General features: G+C 43.6%; 1 protein-coding gene across 1 annotated transcript in view; it reads right to left on the reverse strand.

The window, feature by feature from the left end:
* vwa7 (von Willebrand factor A domain containing 7) overlaps positions 1 to 24,991 on the reverse strand; it is a gene marked incomplete at its 5' end in the record, with an annotated part of 54,765 nt that overhangs the window by 26,338 nt on the left and 3,436 nt on the right. Inside the window, 5 exons of the mRNA XM_084310133.1 lie at positions 304 to 473; positions 6,857 to 7,052; positions 9,644 to 9,778; positions 16,039 to 16,135; positions 20,401 to 20,634. Of these exons, the coding sequence (XP_084166259.1) occupies positions 304 to 473; positions 6,857 to 7,052; positions 9,644 to 9,778; positions 16,039 to 16,135; positions 20,401 to 20,634 (832 nt within the window). The remainder of the gene's footprint in view (positions 1 to 303; positions 474 to 6,856; positions 7,053 to 9,643; positions 9,779 to 16,038; positions 16,136 to 20,400; positions 20,635 to 24,991) is intronic.

Genomic DNA, 24,991 nt, shown 5'->3' on the forward strand with positions numbered 1-24,991 from the left:
CATATAGGCACAATAAAAAAGAATAAACAATAAAAAATCAGCTAAGACAGTTACAAGTATACACACAGTGGTCGGAGATCATACTTTTAAGTGCAGCAAAAGAAGCAAACATGTTTGTTTACGACTTCAATCTCACAGTGTTAACGATAGTGCCTGTGTAAAAGTCCCGCCCATTTTGGAGACTGGAGGAACTGTTCTGGTTTTCATCCCATTGGTGAAGCTGTTAATGCGTTATTTTCCTTCCCCGGCCCTACAAAGAAACGTGGGGTTTTAGTCGCCATGGTAATGGCCGCACGCTCTCACCCGGGTCATGGAAGGGCACCAGCAGGAAGGTGCCCAGCTGCCCGGGAGTGTCTGCACGGCTCTGGATGATGGAGAAGGCTCGGCGACGGGCGGCGGTGATCTCCTCAAACATGCTGCCTGTGGTGTCCATGACAAATACCAGGGCAGGAGGCTGTCGCACGCTGAAGAGCCTGCCAATAAATACACAGTATAATAACGAAGGTTATCCTATAACCCTAGTTATATGAGTTCTAGCGAGCGTTCTGCTCTGCTATGGGACAATCCCTTGTTACCTACAGTACTGTAACTTGAAAGCTTCCGCTACAATGCACCTACACCTGTCTGGCCACGCCCACTCTCGCCCATGGATTTAAGCAAGGGGTGTGACCGTACTTCCGCTCTTCCCGAGTCTTGATTGTTATTCGGAAGACAATTAGGGGTCCTCAGCGCGTGAGAGCAGAGCGCTCCCTAGAACTCATGTAACTAGGGTTATAGGATAACCTTCGTTACATTTCGTACTAGCTCTCGCTCTGCTCTGCTATGGGACACAGGAGCGGAGCAGGGCGGAGAGCCCGACAAATGCACCCGCTGAGGTCGCCTAAAACCATCAGAACACCGGGGAGGGTCAGAGTCCCCCCACCCCCCCCTAGTGAGGGGTGGGAGGGGGAACAGGACACCGACTGCGCTCGCTACCAGGGAACGTACGTGAAGAATAAGCCTGCGTTACTGCTTCCACACCTCGTGGGGTCGGGGTTGTTAAACACAGGAGCGCCTAGAGGGGCTGACTGTAAAAACAGTACCCTGATGGCCCACCCGCCGAGTGGGGGGGAAGGGAGGGTGTTTGGCATGCCGTGCACAATGTCAGAATCTCGTGGGGTCACAACCTCGCGGGGTCGGGGTCTCGGACCCCGTAAACCGACCCTGCCATGAACCCTGACCCCGCCAATAGTTCCGCGGGGTCGGGATTCAGAGAAAAGAGTTTGACACAATTGGCAGACAGCATAAGACATGCAGGGGCATGCTCTCGAGGAGCCGGGGCCGAACCCGGGCTCTGCCAGAGAGACTCCGCTACCGGCATACCGGGGAGACTACCACCCCAAAAACAGAAAGGTTGCTCCCTTAACCCATTGAATCTGGGAAACACATCTGCGCGTATACACAGGCTATACAATGCAGTTAAGGTGTTTCAGGTCTAAAATGGGTTAACCCAGGCCGACAGGTAACAAGAGCAAGGCTCGACCTGTGCCTGGAGGACCGGGAACTACACAGGAGCGCTTAGAGGGGCTGACTGCTAAAAAAACAGCACCCCGACGGCCCCCCCCGCCGAGTGGGGAGGGAGGGGTGAATGAATGAGAGAAAGAAAACTTTATTTAACAGTTTGCAGAAAGGGTACAATACAGTATGGCTCAATACACACAACTGTTAAGGCGATGCAGACCAGAGGAAGACGTTTGTCTTGTTTACATCGGGGTCCCCCATTTTCACGGCTGCCGAGCGGCACGCACCCAGCTCTGCATGCCGCTGGCAGTGATCTGGCGCTCGGTAGAGATAAAAACTCCTTCCCGGCCGACCGCATAAAAACGCTGTTATGTCGTTGGACAGACCAGGGCGCGCCGGCCCCAAAAAGGCTGTTTCAAATAAACACTGGAGAACATGCCCGGGCCAGGCGCTGATATCGGTCCCGCAAGACCAAGCGCTGATATCGAACAGCATGTAGGCTCGTAAGACCAGAGAGCGGTGGTGGGCGAATTCTAACAAGAAAGAGCTCCCAACACAACGCCTCTCCCCCTGTCTAGGTAAAAACGGGAGCTGACCGGTCCTCGCAAAGACACTGACACAGGGTTTACATACAGAGCCTGGGGGAAAAAAACATCTGTCACAAATTCTGCTCACACAAGAGGGGAAGACGCCAGGTTTATCCCGGAGAGACCTCTCAATTGACAACGTGAGTCGGGACCTGCCACGCAGACCTGAACTCACGGACATATCTCTCGGGCCAATAAGAAAACCCTTGAGGTGCGTTCCAACTGCCCGTCTCTCTCCGCATTTATGTCTCGCGTCTCAGGCCCCTCGCCATTCGGGGTTGGGCTCTGACCGAACCCTGACTTCGCCAGCGAGGCATCAAAGATGAAAACCCCCTCCATACAACATTCCAGGATGTGATGATCCAGCCGTGGCACGCCGTCCTTGGGGACAGGCGTTGGCAGGGGCGTTGGCAACGGAATGCCATTGGTGCGTGCTGCTGCCACCATGAGCTCGGGGAAGAGAGCAAGCAGTTCTGAAGAGCTCGTCAGACCACCCGCCACAGCCGCTCACCACCGAAAGGCGGGAGCGAGTAGAGGCGGGGAGCTTGCACCGCAAGTCGTCACCCACCAAAGAGGCCGCCGAACTGGCCGGAGGTTTCCCGATGGGGATGCTGGAGCCAGAGGGCCACCTCACTGGGGAGGGGCACTCGACGGCTGGCGAGCGGCACGCACCCAGCTCTGCATGCCGCTGAGGCTGACCCTCTCGCCACAAGCGTGGGATTAGGGAGCCCCTGCTGCGCGTGGAGGAGGTTGCGACGGTGAACCGCTGGTGGAGCCCAGAAATCTTTTTCTGGTGGTGATGCCATCTCGACAAAAATAGCAACACAAAAAATGAATCTAATACACTAATAACACTTGCTGACGTGTGCCTGTAGCAAAACACTTCCGTAAGTGAAAGAAGAGGGAAGAGTGGAAGTACGGTCACACCCCTCGCTTAAATCCATGGGCGAGAGTGGGCGTGGCCGGACAGGTGTAGGTACATTGTAGCGGAAGCTTTCAGGTTACAGTAGGTAACAAGGGATTGTCCCATAGCAGAGCAGAGCGAGAGCTAGTACGAAATGTAACACTGAAGAGCCTATCAAGAGATACACATCATAATAACACTGAAGAGCCTATCAAGATATACACATAATAATAACACTGAATAGCCTGCCAATAAATACACAGCATAATAACACTGAAGAGCCTATAAAGAGATACACATCATAATAACACTGAAGAGCCTATCAAGAGATACACATCATAATAACACTGAAGAGCCTATAAAGAGATACACATCATAATAACACTGAAGAGCCTATCAAGAGATACGCATCATAAATACACATCATAATAACACTGAAGAGCCTCTCTCTTACATAGTACTGTATATTTGTATGTCTCTAAATGTTTTGATGAATTGAAAATGGAGGACCCTTATGTAAACAATCCAAAAATATTTTTCTGGGCCCTGTTCCTCGTACCTGGCTAACTGAGTTAGCTGGATAATTTTCAGGATAACTTGACATAAGCTAGACTTTTTGGTTCCCCGACGTTTGTCTAAATCACTATGGCAACAGATCAAAAAGTTTGAACCTGCTCCAGCGCAGAGTTTAGTTCAGTTAGCTGGATAACCTGGCCACGCCCTCGCAAAAAATGCCAGCTCCCTTCCTCACAGATTCTGAATTATGTTTTTGTGCTTTGTTTTTTATGGGGGCTTTTGAAATGTAAAATAATAGACCTAACATGCTGATATTGGTAATAAATCATATTCAGGCTATGGATTTACTTTGTCCTAAATAATGCACGTCATATAGCTATACAGCGATTGCGAGTCGCGACACACACTATGTGGTTATTTTAATAACCGAGCATTGCAAATGTGAATCCTGCGGGGATATTTTTAATGGCCGTTTGGCTCTGATTCGTTTCATATTCTCCGCTGTGGATGTATTTGCTTAACGGAACGCCCGAATTGTGTTTCATTCAAGCATACATTTAAGCGTCTTTATGCGTGGATTGTGGATGTGAATTGCGACGAATCTGAATCTGTGGATTGTTGAATTGTATCACTGTCACTCACACGTTATTGTGATATTGTAACTGTCATTAAAATGTCTGAGGAGATGCACTGTTTGACGGATCTGATGACGTGGACGTGACTTGAGAAAAGTGAATGAGCAATTGCAAGCCTTTTGACGTTTTGATGAATGAATTTGAGAAAATGCCTTTTATACAAACATACATATATATACAGACAATAACACATGACAAAAATAAAAAAGACACCTTTCAATCCCCTCCCTTCCCTAATTATAATTCAACTTGACATTCCCGCAGACAGAAATCACGGAAATACCAACACAATTTTTTTTTAAATAAGCAAATATAAAAAGAAAATTTAAGATAAATAACTAAACTAAACTAAAATAAAATAAATCAAAAAAGATTATATAAAAAAAAAATTATCTGCTTTTTTAATTTTAATTTTTAATTTAATTTTTTTTACTTTTCTCCCTTTTCCCCCTTTCCTATCCCTTACCTTTCTTGTTTCCTATCTCTCTCCTTTAGATTCTCAAATTTTTCAGGAAGTGTATAAATGATGTCCATGACTTTTCAAACTGTTCTGTTTTTCCCTTCTGTATGTAGCTATGTTAGTTTCTCCATTGCTAAGTTTTCAGACACTTCCTTTAGCCACTGTTTAGCTCCTGGCCTCTGTATGGCTTGTAACAGACAAAAATTTATCAATTTCCTCTTTCTAATATAAGCTGGAAATGTATCTGGATATAAGTGTAGTATACATAACTTAGGATCGGTCGGGATTTCTATCTCTGTCATCTCCGATATGAGCTCCAAGATCGCGTTTTCCCTTTCTCTTTTATTAAGTAACATAAGTGCGCTTCAAGCACTGTTATCTGATGATGAACAAGAGGGTGATGAACATGACTGGTGTCACTGGTATAAACCAAAGGTTAATCAATTCAATGCATGTATGGATGATGTCTGAAACAGATTAAAACCTGATTAATAGTGAAACCGTATCGCCTCCAAGCCTCTCTGACATGTTATTTCGGGGGTCGCGCCTTGAAAACTTTGGGAACCATGTATTTATATAGTACATGATACCTAAGCGCATACAGTACAGATATCCTCATAAGTATCTATTAATTCGTATCAATTAGATACACTTTGGGCTTGTTTTTATCTACTTATTCTGAAAGAGTTGAACTAATTATTTTCGCTAGCAAGATCTCATTCGATTATTCATTCCATTAAGCCTACTGCCAGCAGGCACATTTAAAAAAATATAATCTGATTGATTGGGGTAATAATGAGGGACTTAAAATGTGCCTATAGATATGCATTTAACTTGTCGGCGAGGCTATTGAGCCGTACTGTATTGTACCCATTCTGCAATCTGTTAATAAAGTTTTAAATCAATCAATCAATCAATGCCGTTAGGAAATCAGGATTTCTGCGATCGACACCTGCTGTCTTTTCAGGTGAGGCGGCCGCGCGCAATTATCCTGAGTATCAAGTCTGGTTCGAATGAACAAGACTGAATCAGCGTTCGAGGAACAGGGAAAGCGCAGATTGAAACATCTGGTTAATTGAATCTGGATAATGGGACTTTTGATCGACTTAGTTGAACCAAGGCCCAGGTCCTCATCCTCTTAGCAGTTGTATTGAGATGTACTGTATTGTACCCATTCTGCAATCTGTAAAGTTTTCAATCAATCAATCAGCCTATAAAGAGATACACATCCTTATAACACTGATGAGCCTGCCAATAAATACACATCATAATAACACTGAAGAGCCTGCCAAATAAATAATACACATCATAGTAATCAAACTAGGCTAGCTTGCAGCCGGATAGCTTTCTACTGAACGCACAGAGAGGAAATCTATCTTCTTGTCTATATATCTATATATATATCTACTGTACCTTCTTGTCTGACTCTGGAGAAGACTGTAAGCGCAAACACGAAGTTCACAGTATAATCAGATGTGTCTTCATGTGTTCTACTGAGGTAATGGTTGCAAACCGTACATCAAATCAAACATTATAATGAGTTTCATAGGCCTTGTGCGTATAAGATGCAGAGTTTACATACATGCAAGAACTTTTGATCAAATGTACCGTTTGCAACCATTTCCTCTGTAGAACATCTGATTATACTGTGACCTTAATATTTTGTAAAAGGGTATGTATCATGGTTTATTGAAGGCTAAAACACTTGCCCCATTGGAATGGATAGGAGCCTGGTGAGAGGATGCAGCACAGTGTAAGGTTCTCAATAATAAAGCCATCAGTGAAATGATGGCCTGTACTAGTCAACACCATGCCTGACAATGTTTAAATAGATCCTGGATAAAAATCAATTAAATCAAATACAATAATCAGCGTGCACAAGTTTCTTTTTGGTCCAATCAAGTCAAGTCAAGTCAAGTGTTCCTTTATGAATCACCTTGGGGAAAATCAGACATTCGAAGGACAACCAAATACACTTTTTTTTTAGATCAAATTAGCTAAAGTAAAAAAAAAAAAAAAAATATATATATATATATATATATATATATATATATATATATATATATATATATATATATATATATATATATATATATATATATACTGTATACTAAAGTACATTCAAATATTGCAATAGTGGGTTGCAAGATGTCCTTGTTTTTTCATCATAGAGGCTTCATAGAACACCCACACTGAGAAGGTTTAGATATTTATAGATAAGTATCTTCCCTTCTTCTATTACTATAAATCCCACCTGAGGAAGCTTGTTGGGCCCACAGTGTCACGCAGGTCCCTCAGTACAGCCAGGGTGGCCTTGGTGGCCAGGGTGGCTGCTTCCTTGTGGAGGTAGTGGTGTGGGGAGAAGAGAGGTGAGGTGCTATCCTTGTTGATTCCCCCTTTGGCACCCTTGTGGCGGCTACTATCCAGAATACCCCCATGACTGCATTTGCCTGGAAATTAAATAATGTGGGAAAGGTTGGGATGCATGGCAGAGTCAGTGTCGGTTCGATGCTGATTATTTAGACTCAAGTATCATAGCATCTTAAATATGATTCAGTTAAATACAATGCCATTCATTTTGATAACATAACATAACATAACATAACATACACAACACAGATTTCAACCAAATATACATTTGAATCCACTTATTCCAATGTGATTTTCTGTCCAGTTGTGTACTGTGATGTACTGTGATTTACTGTGATGTAGTGTGATGTAAGTCAAGTCAAGTCAAGTCAAATGTATGTATAAAGCACATTTCATACACAGAGGCAATCCAAAGTGCTGTACACAAAAAAACAATAAAAAAGGAGAAGGCACAGCATAAAAAATAATGATTCTCTGGAATAGAAAAATATATATAAAAGGAACACAGAAGGGTAAAGTATAAAAGTGGTACATTCTCACAAATAAATTTGCAGTGCACTAAAACAAACAAAACAAAAAAAGTGCAGTGAAGTGCAAAAAAGAGTGCAGTGATTTTATTTTTATTTTTATTTAACCTTTATTTAACCAGGAAGTCCCATTGAGATACAAGATCTCTTTTGCAAGGGAGACCTGGCCAAGATGACAGCAATAACACCCGAAAACATCAGACAGCAATAAAATGTGCGGTACATCACACAAGAACATAATAAAAGTGCATGTACACAATACACAATACATCACACGTAAACATAAAAACACAAAACAGAACAGTCTACATAACAGTAAAAGTGTACAACAGTAAAATACAGGGCAATACAGTAACTCTGCAGTTTTGCAGCTGGGACCCGACTAGAGAAAGCAGCGACACTCTTCCTGTAGGAAGTTATGTAATACAGACCTAAACTTGCAGAGGGAGACCAGGGTATCTAAGTGGTTATGGTCCTGTAGCCCATTCCATGCCCAAGGTGCGAAGCTTGAAAAAGCCGTTCTTCCTTGTTCAGTGTTTAGCTTCACCATGTTTTGTTTTGGTCCTAGGAACAATTAGCAGAACAGTCCCTGATGACCTAAGAGGTCTAGAGGGTTCATAGTGTAGAAGCAATTCAGATATGTATTTAGGACCTGATCCGTTAAGTGACTTATAGACTAGTAAGTAACAGTATTTTAAAGTCTATTCTATGACACACTGGTAGCCAATGGACTGGTGTAATGTGTTCAGCTTTCCTAGTCCTTGTTAAAACCCTAGCAGCAGCATTTTGAATGAGCTGCAGATTGCTTTTTTGGGGAGGCCTGAGAAAAGACTGTTACAATAGTCTAACCTGCTAGAGATGAAGGCATGGATTCGTTTTTCTAGGTCTTGGACATTATAGCCTCAAATTCTTGCTATATTTTTAAGATGGTAAAAGGCTTATCTTATATACTTGATGTGGGAGTTAAAGTTGAGATCAGAGTCAATAATAACTACTCTTTCTACTTTAGCACCAAAGACAATTATATCCGTTTTGTCTTTATTTAGTTGGAGGAGGTTCTGCCACATTGATTGATTGATTGATTGATTGATTGATTGATTGATTGATTGATTGATTGATTGATTGATTGATTGATTGAAAACTTTATTAACAGATTGTAGAATGGGTACAATACAGTACGGCTCAATTATACACACAATTGTTAAGGGCAGACCAGCGAAAGACTTTCGTCTTGTTTACATCAGGGTCCCCCATTTTCAATTCATAATGACATTTATGACATACACAACATACAGATATACAGATATATGATGACATTTATGGCATACCTGACATACAGATATACAGTACTGTTACATTTGTGACATACACGATAATGCAAATATACAGTACTGTTAAACAGAGATCCTAACAGAAAATATATACACACGAGGGGGAGGAGACTGTACATTTGGAGGGGGTGGTTGGGGGGAGGGGGTGCAAGGTGCAAGCATGGGGAGGGGGGTTTTGGACATCCAGTCATTTATTTGGTTGATGCACTGACACAGTGAGTCTATGGGAGCATAGTCATTGGATGAGAGGGCTATGTATAGTTGGATGTCATCTGCAAAGTTATGGTAACCTATTTCGTATTTTTTTGCATAATTAGGCCTAGTGGGAGTATTATAAAGATTGAATGTAGTGTGATGTACTGTGGTGTACTGTGATGTAATGTGAATGTGATGTAGTGTGGTGTACTGTGATGTAATGTGGTGTACTGTGATGTAGTGTGATGTACTGTGATGTAATGTGGTGTAATGATGTACTGTGGTGTACTGTGATGTACTGTGATATAGTGTGATGTACTGTGATGTAGTGTGGTGTACTGTGATGTAATGTGATGTAATGTAATGTGATGTACTGTGGTGTACTGTGGTGTACTGTGATGTACTGTGATGTACTGTGATGTACTGTGATGTACTGTGGTGTACTGTGATGTAGTGTGGTGTACTGTGATGTAGTGTGGTGTACTGTGATGTAATGTGATGTAATGTGATGTACTGTGATGTAATATGATGTACTGTGATGTACTGTGATGTACTGTGATGTACTGTGATGTACTGTGATGTACTGTGATGTACTGTGATGTAGTGTGAGTGACGTACCCTCTGGTTTGGCAGGCGTGGTGCTGAAGTAGCCGGTAGTGAGCAGTGAGGAGTGCTGGTGTATCTGAGCCAGTCTTGGCAGGAGGTTGTCTCTACATGTGGCACTGAAGCACTCCATGCAGGTGGGAGTCTCGTCTGTTGATGCAGAGCAGCAGGAGTTAGTATAGTGGAGTTGAGGATCCTGATCGAACTCACTCCTCTGGTCCAAATATGACTTTTTATGTAAAGCCGATACAGCCAAGACATAGCAAAATAACTTTTATTTAGACATGATGTGATTTGTAACTATTGATTTCCAGTAGTGCATTGTACATTCGGGGTGTGGCTGTTCGGAGGTAGTGCTAAGTTTCTCAGCCATTCGAAACAGTTGCTTGACTCACGGTATTGCGGCTTGCAGCATTTTTGAGAACCACAGTATCTCGAGAACCACTCCTCCGATCGATTTCACACTCAACACTGCGCTCCCCTGGGTCCTCGGATATACACCCGCCAAGTGTGAAGTCGATCGGATGAACGGTTCTCGAGATGTGAAAATGACAGACAGACAGAGAGATTCCTTCCTTTATAGATTACTGTAGATGTGCCAAGGTGCTCAGGCCACATGGGCGTACAGCACTATATATACAAATGCTTTGTAGCATTTTAAATAAAATTTACCACAACAAAACCTTGTTTAACCGTGGTTTAACCTTGACATATGGCGATGAATGGATGTGTTTTTGTTTGCATTTTTGTTTGGGTTAATGCATCTCTTAGCCTGCAACAGCCCGCCGGCGGGACGTTTTTAGGACTTTTTGCAACGGCACTTTGGCGACCCCTAGTGGCTCGGGTGTGCATATTTTGTAATACAATATATATATCGAATTGAAGGCTTATTTGTTGCCTGTCGATAGCGACAAAATCCGACAAAATCCGTTCAGCGGTTCTCGAGTTACATGCCGGTATTTGAGGCTTGTGCAAAGTACACGGTATTGCACAAAATACCACTCCCGACTCAGGCTGCAGTAGTTCCATCAATCTAGATCCGATCTCGAAAATGATTGTGGATTGTTGTAGCCAATGAGTGTGGCTTCCAATGATACCCCATGTGGGGATGTGTGAATAAGGGATCTAGGTGAACAACTAAATTCTTTAACAGGAAGCCAAATGAATTGAAGTCTATGAGAAAACTGAGTTTTTCTTTGTACACAGTTTACCAAAATCACTCCTAATCACTCATTTCTGAATGGATCTTTATGAAATTTGGATATGTAATACATAAGGCTTCAGGCTATGGCTCCGTCTGGATTTGTAAGCCATACCACTTTCTGGGGAAATACTACCTCTGGACTACTAACTACTACAGAAAAACTTGAGTAACAAGTTTTTCTACAACTCAAGTTCAGACCTATGTTACTCTATTACGTTAGCACTAAAAGTCATCTTTCAAAAGAGACCAGGCTCATGCATGGGCTATAAGTATAAAGTATGTTGTTTTGGTTTGCAAAAAAAGTATACAGTCCTCAAGTTTAAGTAAAAGAATTGACACTTTTCTGCCCGCTTGATAATCGGTTAACTCATTCTGCGCCAACCACGTATTATTACGTGTTTGCTCGACAACCATTGGGCGCCAAACACGTAATAATACGTTTTTGGATAGATTTTCCTTTTTTTCCCTATTTTAACTCATTGGACGCCAGTCACGAGCATAGTCGGGTTAACTCGCAGACGCTTGAGTGCCAATCACGAGTATAGTCGGGTTTTAATCGTTATTTCTTTTATTAGCGATATCTATTCATTTTCATCCATCCAACCTGATGTTATCGTTGGGAATGGGTCTGAGCTTGCAAAAGGGCAAATACCGCCCCCTATTGTCTCCCGGATGGTATTGCACATCATTGGATTGGATTGGCTGGGGATGTGCATCAAGAAAAAAAGTCCAGTCCGGGTTTTGCTTCTCGGGCATGCAGTATTGTTGTACCACGTTGACTTGGGGGACTGGGAGCAGCGTGGATTATGTGTGTTGGACTATAACGTTGGATCAATGGACGCGATCAATATTTGGAATGGCGATCAGGAATTTGATTAATCTTTTTGCAGAACATCTGATGTGAGGTAAGGACTCTATGTTACTAGTTTTGGGTTAATCAGATGTTTTTTTCATAGCGATCACAACGTGTCTATGTGTGTGTGCGTGCCGTTGGCGCTGAGCAAGGCACGGATAAGCGATTTTTCAGCCCGCTTTTGTATCGTGCATAAGGACACATATACTATCGATAATCTAGCATTTATTTGAAAACGATTAATAAATCAGTCGAAAAATTACAACGTGTAATCCACTAAAGGGCTATTATCGCGTCTTTCTCTGGAATTATTAGAAATCTCCAAAACTATACTCGTATTCAAAACGGTATAAAACGGAAATGTACAGAAGAAAAACTATCCGTTTTGTACATGTTGACTGCAAGCAAGTCATTGATAAGCGACGGGTGTATTAGACCCATAGCCATAATTTAAGATATATTTTAAGCACTCGCAAATTTCCCGTGGTAGCCCTAATTTGGTCATATGGGCGTGGCGGCCAATGAGTTAATATCAATATTACACTCACAGACCTATATGTTACCGCTGAAAGCCATACTGAGATGCCAAAAGTGCAGTACCGGCCAGATCCTGCTAGGTGGCAGTATCGCCCACCCTTTGAAACCCTGTTCTAGACCCTGTGTTACATTTAAACCCTTCCGGGCGCATAATTTAGACGGAGCCAAGTAAATAGCTTCATCCGACCACTTTGAAACGCATCTAGCACACTCGACCCATAAATTGTGCCAAATTATGTCCGGGACCAGATGGATATCAATACTGGACATCGCGATCAGACAATTGGACTATTTTTTTGGAATAACCCCGATCAAAGGTAAGGACTATCTGACGTCAATTCCACCTTGATCCTACAATGTTTACATACGGATCCAGCTGATCAGCGTGTGTGGTGTTTTTTTACTCTAATAAACGACACATACATTTAAACATCAGGTTCCTCAGCAGAGCATGGAAGGTGGGTACATTTGTAGTCACAAACAAATGGCTTACACTAGTCCGTCTTGGGAGCTTAAGAAGGATCCTAAATGCATCATTACATGCTACCTGCAGTTTTTTTGTTGTTGCTATAATTACACCATATATGTGCAGTACAAAATGGAGTGCAATAGGCTCTGAACAGGCTCATTTTTACATTGTCTGTACACATTGAGGGATTTGGGGTCCTTTTTCAATGTATGTGATGGATAGATTGGGGGGACCACAGCTAAAATGGTAGATCGAAATGTGCATGAAAGACGGTGATAGAACGGTGACCAGTGGATTGAATACACTGCCAGCGAGGGTGTTTTGTTTTGCATTCCTTGGAAGAACACAGATAAGAGCGAGTGTACTGTAGGCCCAGAGCGAGGGAGAGGGGTGACCTCTTTAATGCAACAGTAGAGAAACGTTTTGAAGTGTGTGTAAAGGTTAAATGCGGTTGTCATGACAGCGCGTCGCCCTGACAACCAGAAGAGGGGCGGGGCTATCGTTTCTACGACAAAGATCTATGAGTCGAACGGTGTTTCCGGGTGTAAGGCAGACTAGAATCTGACCAAGAGCGAGTAGGACTGAGATCACACAGACACTCTCTCCTCTCATTGAGAGAGAGGGGGGGGGGGGGGGGGATGCCACATCACCAGTAGCTTCGGCTACCACGAGGATGGTCTCGGCTAACGAACAGGCCTGACCACTATTGGACTGAATAACAACAGGACGATAGACGAACACACCGAAAGATCATTAGAATAGACTCTCCAAGGACGATACAATTTGATAACATCTGATAACATCTGATTAGGAGGTTCTGTTTATAGCAATAAAACAACGCTTTTCCTCATAAGGTATCTCACGGTGTCGGAGTGTCGAATTCTTAGGGAAGTGGAGAATTATTATGGTTTATGGATTGCACTAACGGGGGAGATAAGGATCTTATCTGCCAGTATCGGAGACGTCAGGACCATTAAAATGACACAACGCAGAGGAATTGGATGGAGGGCCAAACAGACGAAGACGTGATACTGGCCAGTTTGATCAGGATCTTACAACATATAACATTTTCGTGCCAGCATACTGGCCTGTGCATACAGTTTGCAGCACTGGCGCTGCACATCAACATCATCACACATGTCATCAGTGATATTGTGACCCAAATATCGCACACTCTTCACCACATCTAGAGCACAGTCAGACAGCAAGAAGGAGGGACACTTTTGCTTCTGGTCCTCCTTAGTTTTCACTATCATAACAACACTCTTTTTAGGGTTGAATTTGATATCATGTTGTATACCATACACAGAGCAGATTTTAAGCAGTTGCTGTAAACCAGCACTATAAGGGGACAGTATGACTAAGTCATCAGCATAGATCAGATGGTTGATAAGGCTCTCCCCCACCATACATCCAGTCTTACATTCCCTTAGTTTAGTGGAGAGGTCATCCATATATACATTGAACAGGAAGGGAGACAAAATCCCGCCCTGTCTTACTTCATTACCCACATTCAAATGAGCTGACATCGAGTTATCCCATTTAACTTGTATAAGCTGATGGGCATACCAAAATGCTAAAATCCTAACTATGACCTTAGGAACCCCTCTTTGGGACAGTTTATGGAACAGTATGTTATGGTTTATTCTATCGAATGCCTTAGAGGCATCCATAAAGCATACAAACATTGTAGAGAATATTACACTCACACTATATTTTCAGGAATTAGCCCAGATCACTCCTAAACTATACAATATTCACCACGGGATAACGCGCAAACGTATACATGATGAAAAAAGTTCTCTTTTGTGCATGTTCGACAGAAGAAAGTTACTGTCAAATTACCATAGTATTGTCTCCATAGCTATAATATAGAATATAGATATAGCTCTCCAAACATAGTGACAAACAGTGAAAGTAGGGTATGGAAACCTGGCGCATTAGCTATAAGGATAAGGCTAATATCTGGCGCTCAATGAGTTAATGATGTGTGGACAACACTATTGTTTGTCTTGACATGTTTAGAAGTACCAGAGCCAAGCAGCCAATACAAAGCATGATTTTGGAATAATAATAATATGGAATAATGGGTTCAGACTCCAGGGGAATTCCAGGGGGTCTGTAACAATCCCATACTCAGCCCTCCGTTGGGCTGTGATGGGAGAGGAAACTTTGGAGTCCTACCTCCCTCCAGTCTCATGGTGCCCTCTAGTGGGTACCATCAGATGGTTCATCAGATGATCAGATGATCCATCTTGACTGTTCTGATATATGTAAATAATGTAATCAATTGTTTGTTTAATGTGATTTCATTATGTGTGTTGACGTTCCCTTCCCTGGTGTGATGTTTCCCCTGTCTGGTTGTGTTTGGTAATTATGCTTATGTGTCTAGTGGTTAAATGTTTGTTTTTAGACTGGCCTGGCCAGTTGTTGCCAATCATGATTAGTCTAGGTATTTAAAGGGGAACTATCTTATAAATGGCCTTTTTGAGTGTTTAGCATTGTTTCCTAGCTATGTGAACTTATATTAATATGATCTATGTCTCAAAATTCTCATATTGGCGCATTCTTCCAATTCTCCTCTCACAATATTCACCCTCACTGAACTGAGTCATTTGAAAATGTGATGATTTGTGATGTCAGAAAGACACCGCTGCATGTTAATGTTGAGATACAAGATGAGCTGCACACAGTGGCTGGACCTGGACCTGGAGCCCAGGCTCAAAACGGCTCGAGATCTTGAGGTAGTAAAATGCTGTTTTTGAGGACTTGATTAGAAATACAAAACAATGAATAAAAAAATATATATATTACAGAGGTGTTCCATAGACTCACAGGAATTGTGTAAAAGTGCCCAAATAGTGAAAGAAATAGTAAAATAGTTCCCCTTTAAGTGTGTGTCTTTCTCTCCTCGTCGTGGCATAATTTCCTCCAGTTACCTCTGTGTTCCCCTGCTCGTCGTGTCTCCTGTCTTCTCCCTTGCCTTGCTGTCTTTGTTTTGAGTCATTGTAAGTAAGCTTAGTATTCCGTTTTGTGCATCTTTGTTTTCTCGTTTTCCCAGTTCGTTTTGTATATTGTGCCAGCGCCGCTCTGGCGTCTCCGTTTCCTCCATTCATTAGTCATTGTCCGCAGTATTGTGTTCTCTCTCCTCTCCACACTACCCCCACTCGTAACAGGGGTCCTCGTCTAAATTAGTTTGTGTCCTTGACATGAAAAACATCAACATTAATGTAATAGTGAGTCCCATTAAAATACACACTGAACACATAATCTGAAGCTAGGAGACTATGGAACATTGGGGCAGTGAGGTGAACAGAGAAGTGGTTAATATGCACATGTAAATTTACCTTTAGCCACAGGGAAGGCTGGCTCCTCAGGCTGTAGTAGGTGGAGATAGATGGAGCTCTGGCCCATCTCCACCCAGTTACTATGGCTGTAGAAATCCTATCACAACGGATCACAACAGGCATACATCAATATTAGCAGCATGGCATACAGTATCAGGTGTACCGGGCGAAGTTGTGCGTTTATCAAGTGCACCATGAGGCAGTTACTCAAGAACTACAGTACTAGGAATGTCTGATCACTATGTCCGACTCTTACCACCTAACCTGCACAGACTACAACATAACGTATGATGTATATCATGCCAGTTAGGGTACCTTGTGTATACTGCACCTGTGTATACGGTTTACTTTACTTACTCGTAGTATATATTCAGATTTGAAGTGTTTTATTGCCCATATTTATTGTAACATATAATATAACTGATGGGCATACAGTTTCTCATCTGCACCATTGATGCTGTTTACTTTATATTCTTATATTCAGAGTTAATTATATTGTTTACACTGTTTATTTGTCTTTACTAGAGACAAAAGAGAGATTTGTCTTTATCTTTACTATAATTGTATTGCCTATATGTATGTCTTCTACCATTACCATGCCCATACTTGTACGCCCTCCCCCCTTCCCCCATGCTACTATGATGCCTGAATTTAATTAATAATTTAATTAATATCTTATCTTATACTGAGTAGAATTATGCATTTTGAGATCAGCTTAGGAGCTCTATTCCTGGGGTTGAATTATTCAAGTTTCAACTGTTTCTTTATTAATCCCCTTAGGGAAATGCAGGTGTCATAGCAGCATTGTGTGGGGGGGGGGGGGGGGGGGGGGTACAGGTAGAGCAGATAATAATAGAAATAGTAATAATAATAGAGTAGAATATAGTAATAATAGTGGAATGGCAGAATTCAGTCTGATAGCTACTGGTATGAAGACCTGGCCATGGTGGTTTGTGGTGTGTCATGCTCCTCATATTGGCTAGCTCCTCACAGAGGGGGTGGGAGGGGTTTTCCAGTCATTTGACTCTGGTTTGATGCCTGGACTGGACGGAAGCAGAGCATGAATAACGTTTTTCCCTTAATCTACTGTAACACTTCCTCCGGTCCTGGTCCTGTGGGACCAGGACTCAGACATTCATATTCACAACCTCCCATCAACAATAACTCTCAATCAACATTGCCCCCCGGTGGGCTGATGCAGATCTGGCATCAGCTCACACACCAACTCATTGTTATTTATTGTCAGTTGTGTTTGTTGTGTTTATTGTCTGTTGTCTCCACTTTGTTGGTCTTGTGTTCCCCTGTCTGTGGTTTGTAATTATGTTTTAGTCTGGTTGTTTAGTTGTTATTGTTTTCCCAGTGTACTCTGTGTTCTATTGTTTCTGTCTACCACACCTGTGTCTTGTTTGTAAATTACCCTCTGTGTCTATCAGTGTCTTGTCAATTAGTCTGTGTATATAGTCTTGTCTGTCCTGCCCTGCTGGGCGCGATCATTGTTAAATGTTACCTGTGTGTGTTAGTCGTGTATGTACCTTGTTGTGTAGTAAACTGTTCATCGTCACGTTCTGTCTCCGGTCTCATCAATACTCTGCCATTTGGGTTCATCATGCCAAAGAAGCGTACTAATCGTAACAGAATGATCGCGCCGAACTTGTCTTGAACCCGGCAGAGAGGAGAGACGGAGCCAGCTTCGCGCTCGGGATCCTGGGAGCTTCCGTCCTGCGTGCCGACCAGGCGGCCTGTACCGGTTCCGCAACTATAAGTTACTTCCGGGGTAGGCCTGATTGGCCCCGACAGGCACGTGACGCGGCAGCCTCAGGATGCGCAACGAGGCTGCTGAGAGCTGTCGCGCGGAAATAGGCTGTCTATTGCCATTCTCTAAGACAAACTCTAACCTTAACCAGCTCCTTAACAGCGCCTAAACTTAACCCTTTAACCTTAAGCAACTCCGAAACTATGCCTAACCTTAACCTTAACCTTAACCATGCCTAACCTTAACCATAAGGCATAACCAACTCCGAAAGAATATTGCCATTCTCTAAGACAAACTCTAACCTTAACCAGCTCCTTAACAGTGCCTAAACTTAACCTTTCTAACCATAACCAACTCCGAAACAATGCCTAACCTTAACCAACTCCGAAACAATGCTTAAAGTTAACATGCCTAAACTTAACGGCGAACGAATGCATGTTAAAAAAAAAAAAATATTTGAAGGGAATCGAACTCGCCAGCAACGGACAGTAGGATCCACACCAATGCAACACTGCCAATTGAGCTATTTCTGAATAGTGAATAAGGGCGTATTACTACATAATGCTGCCGCGGAGCGTGCCGCGCGGCAGAGAAAGTTGCGCGTCCTGATGCTGCCGCGGGAGCGTGGCCGCGCCTGTCACGTGCCTGTCGGGGCCAATCAGGCCTACCCCGGAAGTAACTTATAGTTGCGGAACAGTAACAGGCGACCAGGCGACCGCTCTGGGTCTGGCACCATGGGACGCAGTGGCTGGGCCAGCGGCGCCGATGACATCGGGTGCTTGCGCCGCGGCCACCCCGGTGCTGGATCCCTGGGTGGGGAGTCGCCTGGTCCGCAGGGGAGCGTCGGGGACGGGGCGCGGATCCCGACGCCACAGCCCCAGGGGAAGGGGTTCCCAGGACCGCAGGTCTTCCTCGCCGGCCTGGTCGAGGCCCCCCCCCGCCCTGGGAGGTTCCAGAAGACGAGCCACCACCATGGCAGACCTGGAGGACGACGTCGGATTCCGCTGCCGGAGGGACCCCGGTTGGGGGTCCTGCACCGCGTCCTGTCGCCAGGGAGCCTCCGGTTCGGGGTTCGGGGGGGTCTCGCCACCGTGGAGACCCCAGCCCCAGGTCGCGCTCCGGAGCCGTCGCCTCTTCCCCCCATCCTTCCCTGCTCCAGCCCTCCTCGTCAGCCCCCTCCCCCCGTTCCTGTTCCCGCAGGCCCCGTCCCTCGAACCCCCATCCTCCCCCATCCTCCCCCCTCCTCTTTTCGCCGATGCGGCTTCCGTCCCCCCCACCCTCCCCATTCCCGGGGGGCCTGTTGGGTCGCCTGGGAGTCGACCTTCGAGGGCGGGGTACTGTACGTAACACTTCCTCCGGTCCTGGTCCATTGTTAAATGTTACCTGTGTGTGTTAGTCGTGTATGTACCTTGTTGTGTAGTAAACTGTTCATCGTCACGTTCTGTCTCCGGTCTCATCAATACTCTGCCATTTGGGTTCATCATGCCAAAGAAGCGTACTAATCGTAACAATCTACTGTTAACGTACCCATTAAATTGGTCATACACAAAGTGCAATGCATGTACTAGGGGTAGAGTGACTAACCGTGAGTGAGTGATTCAAGATTCAAGAGATTTATTTGTCACGTACATACACAAGACATTTGTGCAAAGATACAAATAATAAAATAGAATAGATAATAAAATAGTCATGCTAAAAAGTAATAAGAATAAAATACAATACAATGCTAAATAAAATACAATACAATGCTAAATAAAATACAATACAATGCTAAGCTTAAGAATGAAGGTAAAGTACTATATACAATAATTATTGAACAGGCTATTGTTGGGGTGTTGAGGGTCCTTCATTATTCTGCAGGCTCTGGATTTACAACTCTTATTGTATAAGTCCTGCAGGGGAGGTAGTGCAATACCGTAGTACGCTCTGCTGAGCGCACCACTCTCTGTAGAGCCTTCCTGTCCTGGGCAGTGCAGTTGCCAAACCAGGCAGTGATGTTCCCAGTCAGGATGCTCTCCACAGCCCCGGAATAGAAGGACTGGAGTATCTTCTCTGATACTCTGTACTTCCTTAATTGTCTCAGGTGATAGAGGCGCTGTTTTGCCTTTTTTACCACAGTGTCTGTGTGTGTCAGTTGTCGCATGTCAGATGTGAACTCCCAGGTACTTAAAACTGCTCACCCTGTCCACGATAGCCCCATTACTGTAATCCACAGTGGCTTGTGTGTCCCCTGCTGTATTCTCCTAAAATCCACAATCAGCTCCTTGGTCTTACCAATGTTCAGGAGTAGGCTGTTATCCCGGCACCAGAGTGCCAGGACATCAACCTCCTCCCGGTAGGCCTTCTCGTTGTTGTTAGAGATCAGACCCACCACCACCGTGTCGTCTGCAAACTTCACTATGGAGTTGGAGCTGAACCTGGCCACACAGTCATACATGAGTGAGTGACTGACTGACTGACTGACTGACTGACTGACTGACTGAGTGAGTGAGTGAGTGAGTGAGTGAGTGAGTGAGTGAGTGAGTGAGTAACTGACTGACTGACTGACTGAGTGGCAGAGTGATATTGTCAGAAGAATTATAATAATTTAAAAATAGAAAAGAAAGTACCTGTAGAGAGTGGAACAGCTGTCCCAAGCTGTGGCGGGCTCCCTGGTACTCTTTGGCTCGTACTGACAGTAGGGTCTGAGCCCACATCTGCCGCAGCATCAGTGTGGAACTCTCCACACGCTCAGAGTCAAAGTGGTACACCGGGTCGGACCTGGTGGAGCTCAGGAAGTCCATGGCTGCGTTGGACTTCACCACTTCCCCCATGGCTCGCCAGAACCCACGACCCAGTCCTGACTGTAAGGAACACAAGACTAAATGTTACTGTCATCAGTATGGCATCCTTGCTCTCTGCCATGCCAGACAAAATACATTAGCAACAGTACATTGATACAGGCATTAGATATTATACAGTAGTCACATATCCCAACATTAGATATTATAATCCTTCTCTCACATATCCCAGCATTAAATATTATAGTCCTTCTCTCACATATCCCAGTGTTAAATATTATAGTCCTTCTCTCACATATCCCAGCATTAAATATTATAGTCCTTCTCTCACATATCCCAGCATAAAATATTATAGTCCTTCTCTCACATATCCCAGCATTAAATATTATAGTCCTTCTCTCACATATCCCAGTGTTAGATGTTATAGTCTCTCACACAGTGTTAGATGTTATAGTCCATCTCTCACATATCCCAGTGTTAGATGTTAACACTTGTTCCTGTTTGCGGACGACTCAGCCCTGCTGGTCTCTGACAAGAACAAGTTACAGGTTGAAAAAACCCTCAGCTCGGAACTAGGCAGAATCTGCATATGGCTTGCTGATAACAAACTATCATTACACATGGGCAAAACAGAGTCCATTCTCTTCGGTTCAAATAACAAACTCAGCAAGACCGACGGCTTCTCAGTTACAGTGGGTGACAATATTGTCACAAGGAAAGATGAAATTACCTACCTGGGTTCCATCCTAGAGGCTAATCTCTCCTGTGACAAAATGGCATCCAATGTAATAAAAAAAGTCAACCAACGAACTCGATTCTTGTACCGGATCTCCTCTCTGGTAAACAAGAACACCCTGAAGACTCTGGCAGGAGCACTCATTCAGGGGTACTACGACTATGCTTGCACCTCATGGTACCAAAGCACCTCAAAGGCGCTAAAAACAAAATTACAAACATCTCAAAACAAACTGGTCAGACTACTGCTTGACCTTACTCCTAGAACCCACCTCACCCCTGCCCACTTTGACAACCTAGGATGGCTTAGAGTAGACGACAGAGTACAACAACTTGCAATGGGCCTGGTCTACAAGATACACTACACGACCAAGGTACCCATGTACATGTCAAAATACTTCCCAAAGGTCAGTGAATACCACGATCACAACACCAGAGGGAGCTCCACAAATCATGTTAAACCCAGATTCGGCTCAAATAAGGGACTAAACACGTTTCGCAATTATGCCACATCAATGTGGAACGCCCTACCCAAAGCTGTAAAGGAATGTGGATCACTACCCACTTTCAAAACCTCTCTCAAGGGACACCTACGGGAGACTGCAATTCAACACTGGCCCCTGTAAATATCCTAACCCAACCCCCTCCAATGTACAGTCATTTACCTAGTATGGTTTTGTCAATAGTTCAATGTACAATTGTGTTTGTTTGTACAGTGTCTCCTCCCCCCCCCCCTCAATGTACAGTGTTACTTGTTTATACAGTGTGCCCCCCGGCCCCCCCCCCCCCCCCAACCACCTCCAATGTAAATTACCCAGTATGGTTGTCAATATCCCAATGTACCCAACCCCCCCCACCCAACCTCCTCCAATGTACAGTTTCTATGTCAAATGTATATACTCCCTTTTCTTGACTCCTTCTGTACCACAAACAGTACTGTATTTGCAAATCTGGTATGTCATAAATGTATAGATGTAGCAGTACTGACTATCTGTATGTCATGTATGTCATATATGTCTATATGAATTGAAAATGGGGGACCCTGATGGAAACAAGACAAACGTCTTTCTCAGGTCTGCATCCCCTTAACAATTGTATGTATTGAGCCGTACTGTATTGTACCCATTCTGCAATCTGTTAAATAAAGTTTTCATTCATTCATTCATTCATTCATTCATTCATTCATTCATAGTCCTTCTCTCACATATCCCAGTGTTAGATGTTATAGTCTCTCACATATCCCAGTGTTAGATGTTATAGTCTCTCACATATCCCAGTGTTAGATGTTATAGTCTCTCACATATCCCAGTGTTAGATGTTATAGTCCATCTCTCACATATCCCAGTGTTAGATGTTATAGTCCTTCTCTCACATACCCCAGTGTTAGATATTTTTTACGTTTGGGGTTTTGCTCTCCTCTGGGAGCAAAAGCCCTAGCATTACCCAATGGTAATTAACCTGTCTATCTGCCCTGATTGCATTAATTGGTACCTGGTGTGTATAGTTATAAAGTTGGCTTTATATGTTCTTCCTGTTTGTTCGCCATGTATAGTAATTGCAGTGTCTTTGACTTTTTCCATTATGTAAACTTACTGTGTGCTTATGTAGCACCGTCGCCCGTCGTGTTTATTTTGTGATGTGTTTTGGAGACAACGTTTTCTCCCCTTTGCTTTCCCCATTTATTATATATAGTTCAGTTTATTGTTTGTGCTTTGCATGTTTTGGAGACTTGATTTCTCCCCTTTGCTTTCCCTCTTTTTGGAGACAAGTATTCTCCCCTTTTGTTTGCTCACCGTTGTCGGCGTGTACGCCTTTCATGTTCGACAAATAAAACAGTAACCTTTGTTTGAGAATCAACACCTGTCTCTCGTCTATCCGTTCTGCACTGCACCTGGGTCCAACACACCTACCCAACTCGTAACAGATATTATAGTCCTTCACTCACATATCCCAGTGTTAGATATTATAGTCCTTCTCTCACATACCCCAGTGTTAGATATTATAATCCTTCTCTCACATACCCCAGTGTTAGATATTATAGTCCTTCTCTCACATACCTCAGTGTTAGATATTATAATCCTTCTCTCACATATCCCAACATTAGATATTATAATCCTTCTCTCACATACCCCAGTGTTAGATATTATAGTCCTTCTCTCACATACCTCAGTGTTAGATATTATAATCCTTCTCTCACATATCCCAACATTAGATATTATAATCCTTCTCTCAAATACCCCAGTGTTAGATATTATAATCCTTCTCTCACATACCCCAGTGTTAGATATTATAATCCTTCTCTCACATACCCCAGTGTTAGATAGTATAGTCCTTCTCTCACATACCCCAGTGTTAGATAGTATAGTCCTTCTCTCACATATCCCAACATTAGATATTATAATCCTTCTCTCAAATACCCCAGTGTTAGATATTATAATCCTTCTCTCACATACCCCAGTGTTAGCTAGTATAGTCCTTCTCTCACATATCCCTCTCCATTCACTCCACATTCCACTGGTCTCAACAACCAGGATGACCTCCAAAAGATCTCAAAGAAATTAACTTTGATTCAGTAAAATATATTGTCCCAAAGAAGGAAAAGTTCAAAATGTCACATATCCTCAGATGTGTTATTGATGCTATAGTATAGATAAAACATTAAAAAAAAAATCATAAAAAAACGAAATAGCCATAGGTGCCAGCAGCTGCTGGATCCCAAGGATTCACATACATATTATGCATACAAGGATATTTCATGTTTAATCATTGCATTTAGTAAATAATGAAAATATATTCAAACTATTTGTTAGGGATTGTAATGCAACCCCAATTGCACGACACAGACAGGTAATCAGAGTTAGCCAAAACAAGGACATACTTTATTCACAACAAAAAAGCGGCACTGTCCCTTTAAGGGAAAACTCAAAATACACAGGTGAATCTTTCTAGAGTCCATGAATGAAATGAAAGTTCTGAGTCTGGTCCTGTTCAGACTCACCAGAACACTTGCCGGCGGGCAATACAGCAAACAGGGGTCCATGAAAAAGGAGTGAGAACTAGGCATCCTCCCGTGGAAGCATAGAGAGCGATGACGATGCCTCACACCACCGAACACTGCCGACGTGCAACTCAGCAAAGGGGACCCACGGAAAAGGAGTGTGATCATAGGAATCCTCTCGTGGAAACATTGAGAGCAATGACGATGTCTCACACCAGGAACGAGGCCCACGGAGAGAGAGTTGGAGGCAGTAGATGGCACGACGTATCACCCTAGAGATGCGGCGGTAGATGGTAGCAACGGATGGCACGACGTCTCCCAGTGAGAACATAGGAAATCTTCCCGTGGGATTATAGAGAGTGAAGATGATGTCTCACCACCAGGAGCGCGGCAGTTTATGGTAGATACAGAGCGACCTGGCAATGAGTGGAAGGCAGTCGGCAGTATTTGTAGTCTCCCGATGAGCTAAATGCCAACCACTCTCAGGTGCGCGAGGAAGAAACTTCGGCACGCCCCCTCGTTGGGCAGCATGTAGTCCTACCCAGCCCTCACAGTACCCCCCCCTCCACGGGAGCCACCTGGCGACCAGCCAGGCCCGCAGGGGTGGAAACCTTTCCTTTCAGAGAGCGGGGCAAGGAACCTGACAGAGCAAACAATAAAAAAAAGGAGGCCATGCTAGCAGGGGAA

The sequence above is a fragment of the Notolepis coatsorum genome (genome assembly GCF_963971535.1).
Source record: "Notolepis coatsorum genome assembly, chromosome: 1".
Taxonomy (NCBI): domain Eukaryota; kingdom Metazoa; phylum Chordata; class Actinopteri; order Aulopiformes; family Paralepididae; genus Notolepis; species Notolepis coatsorum.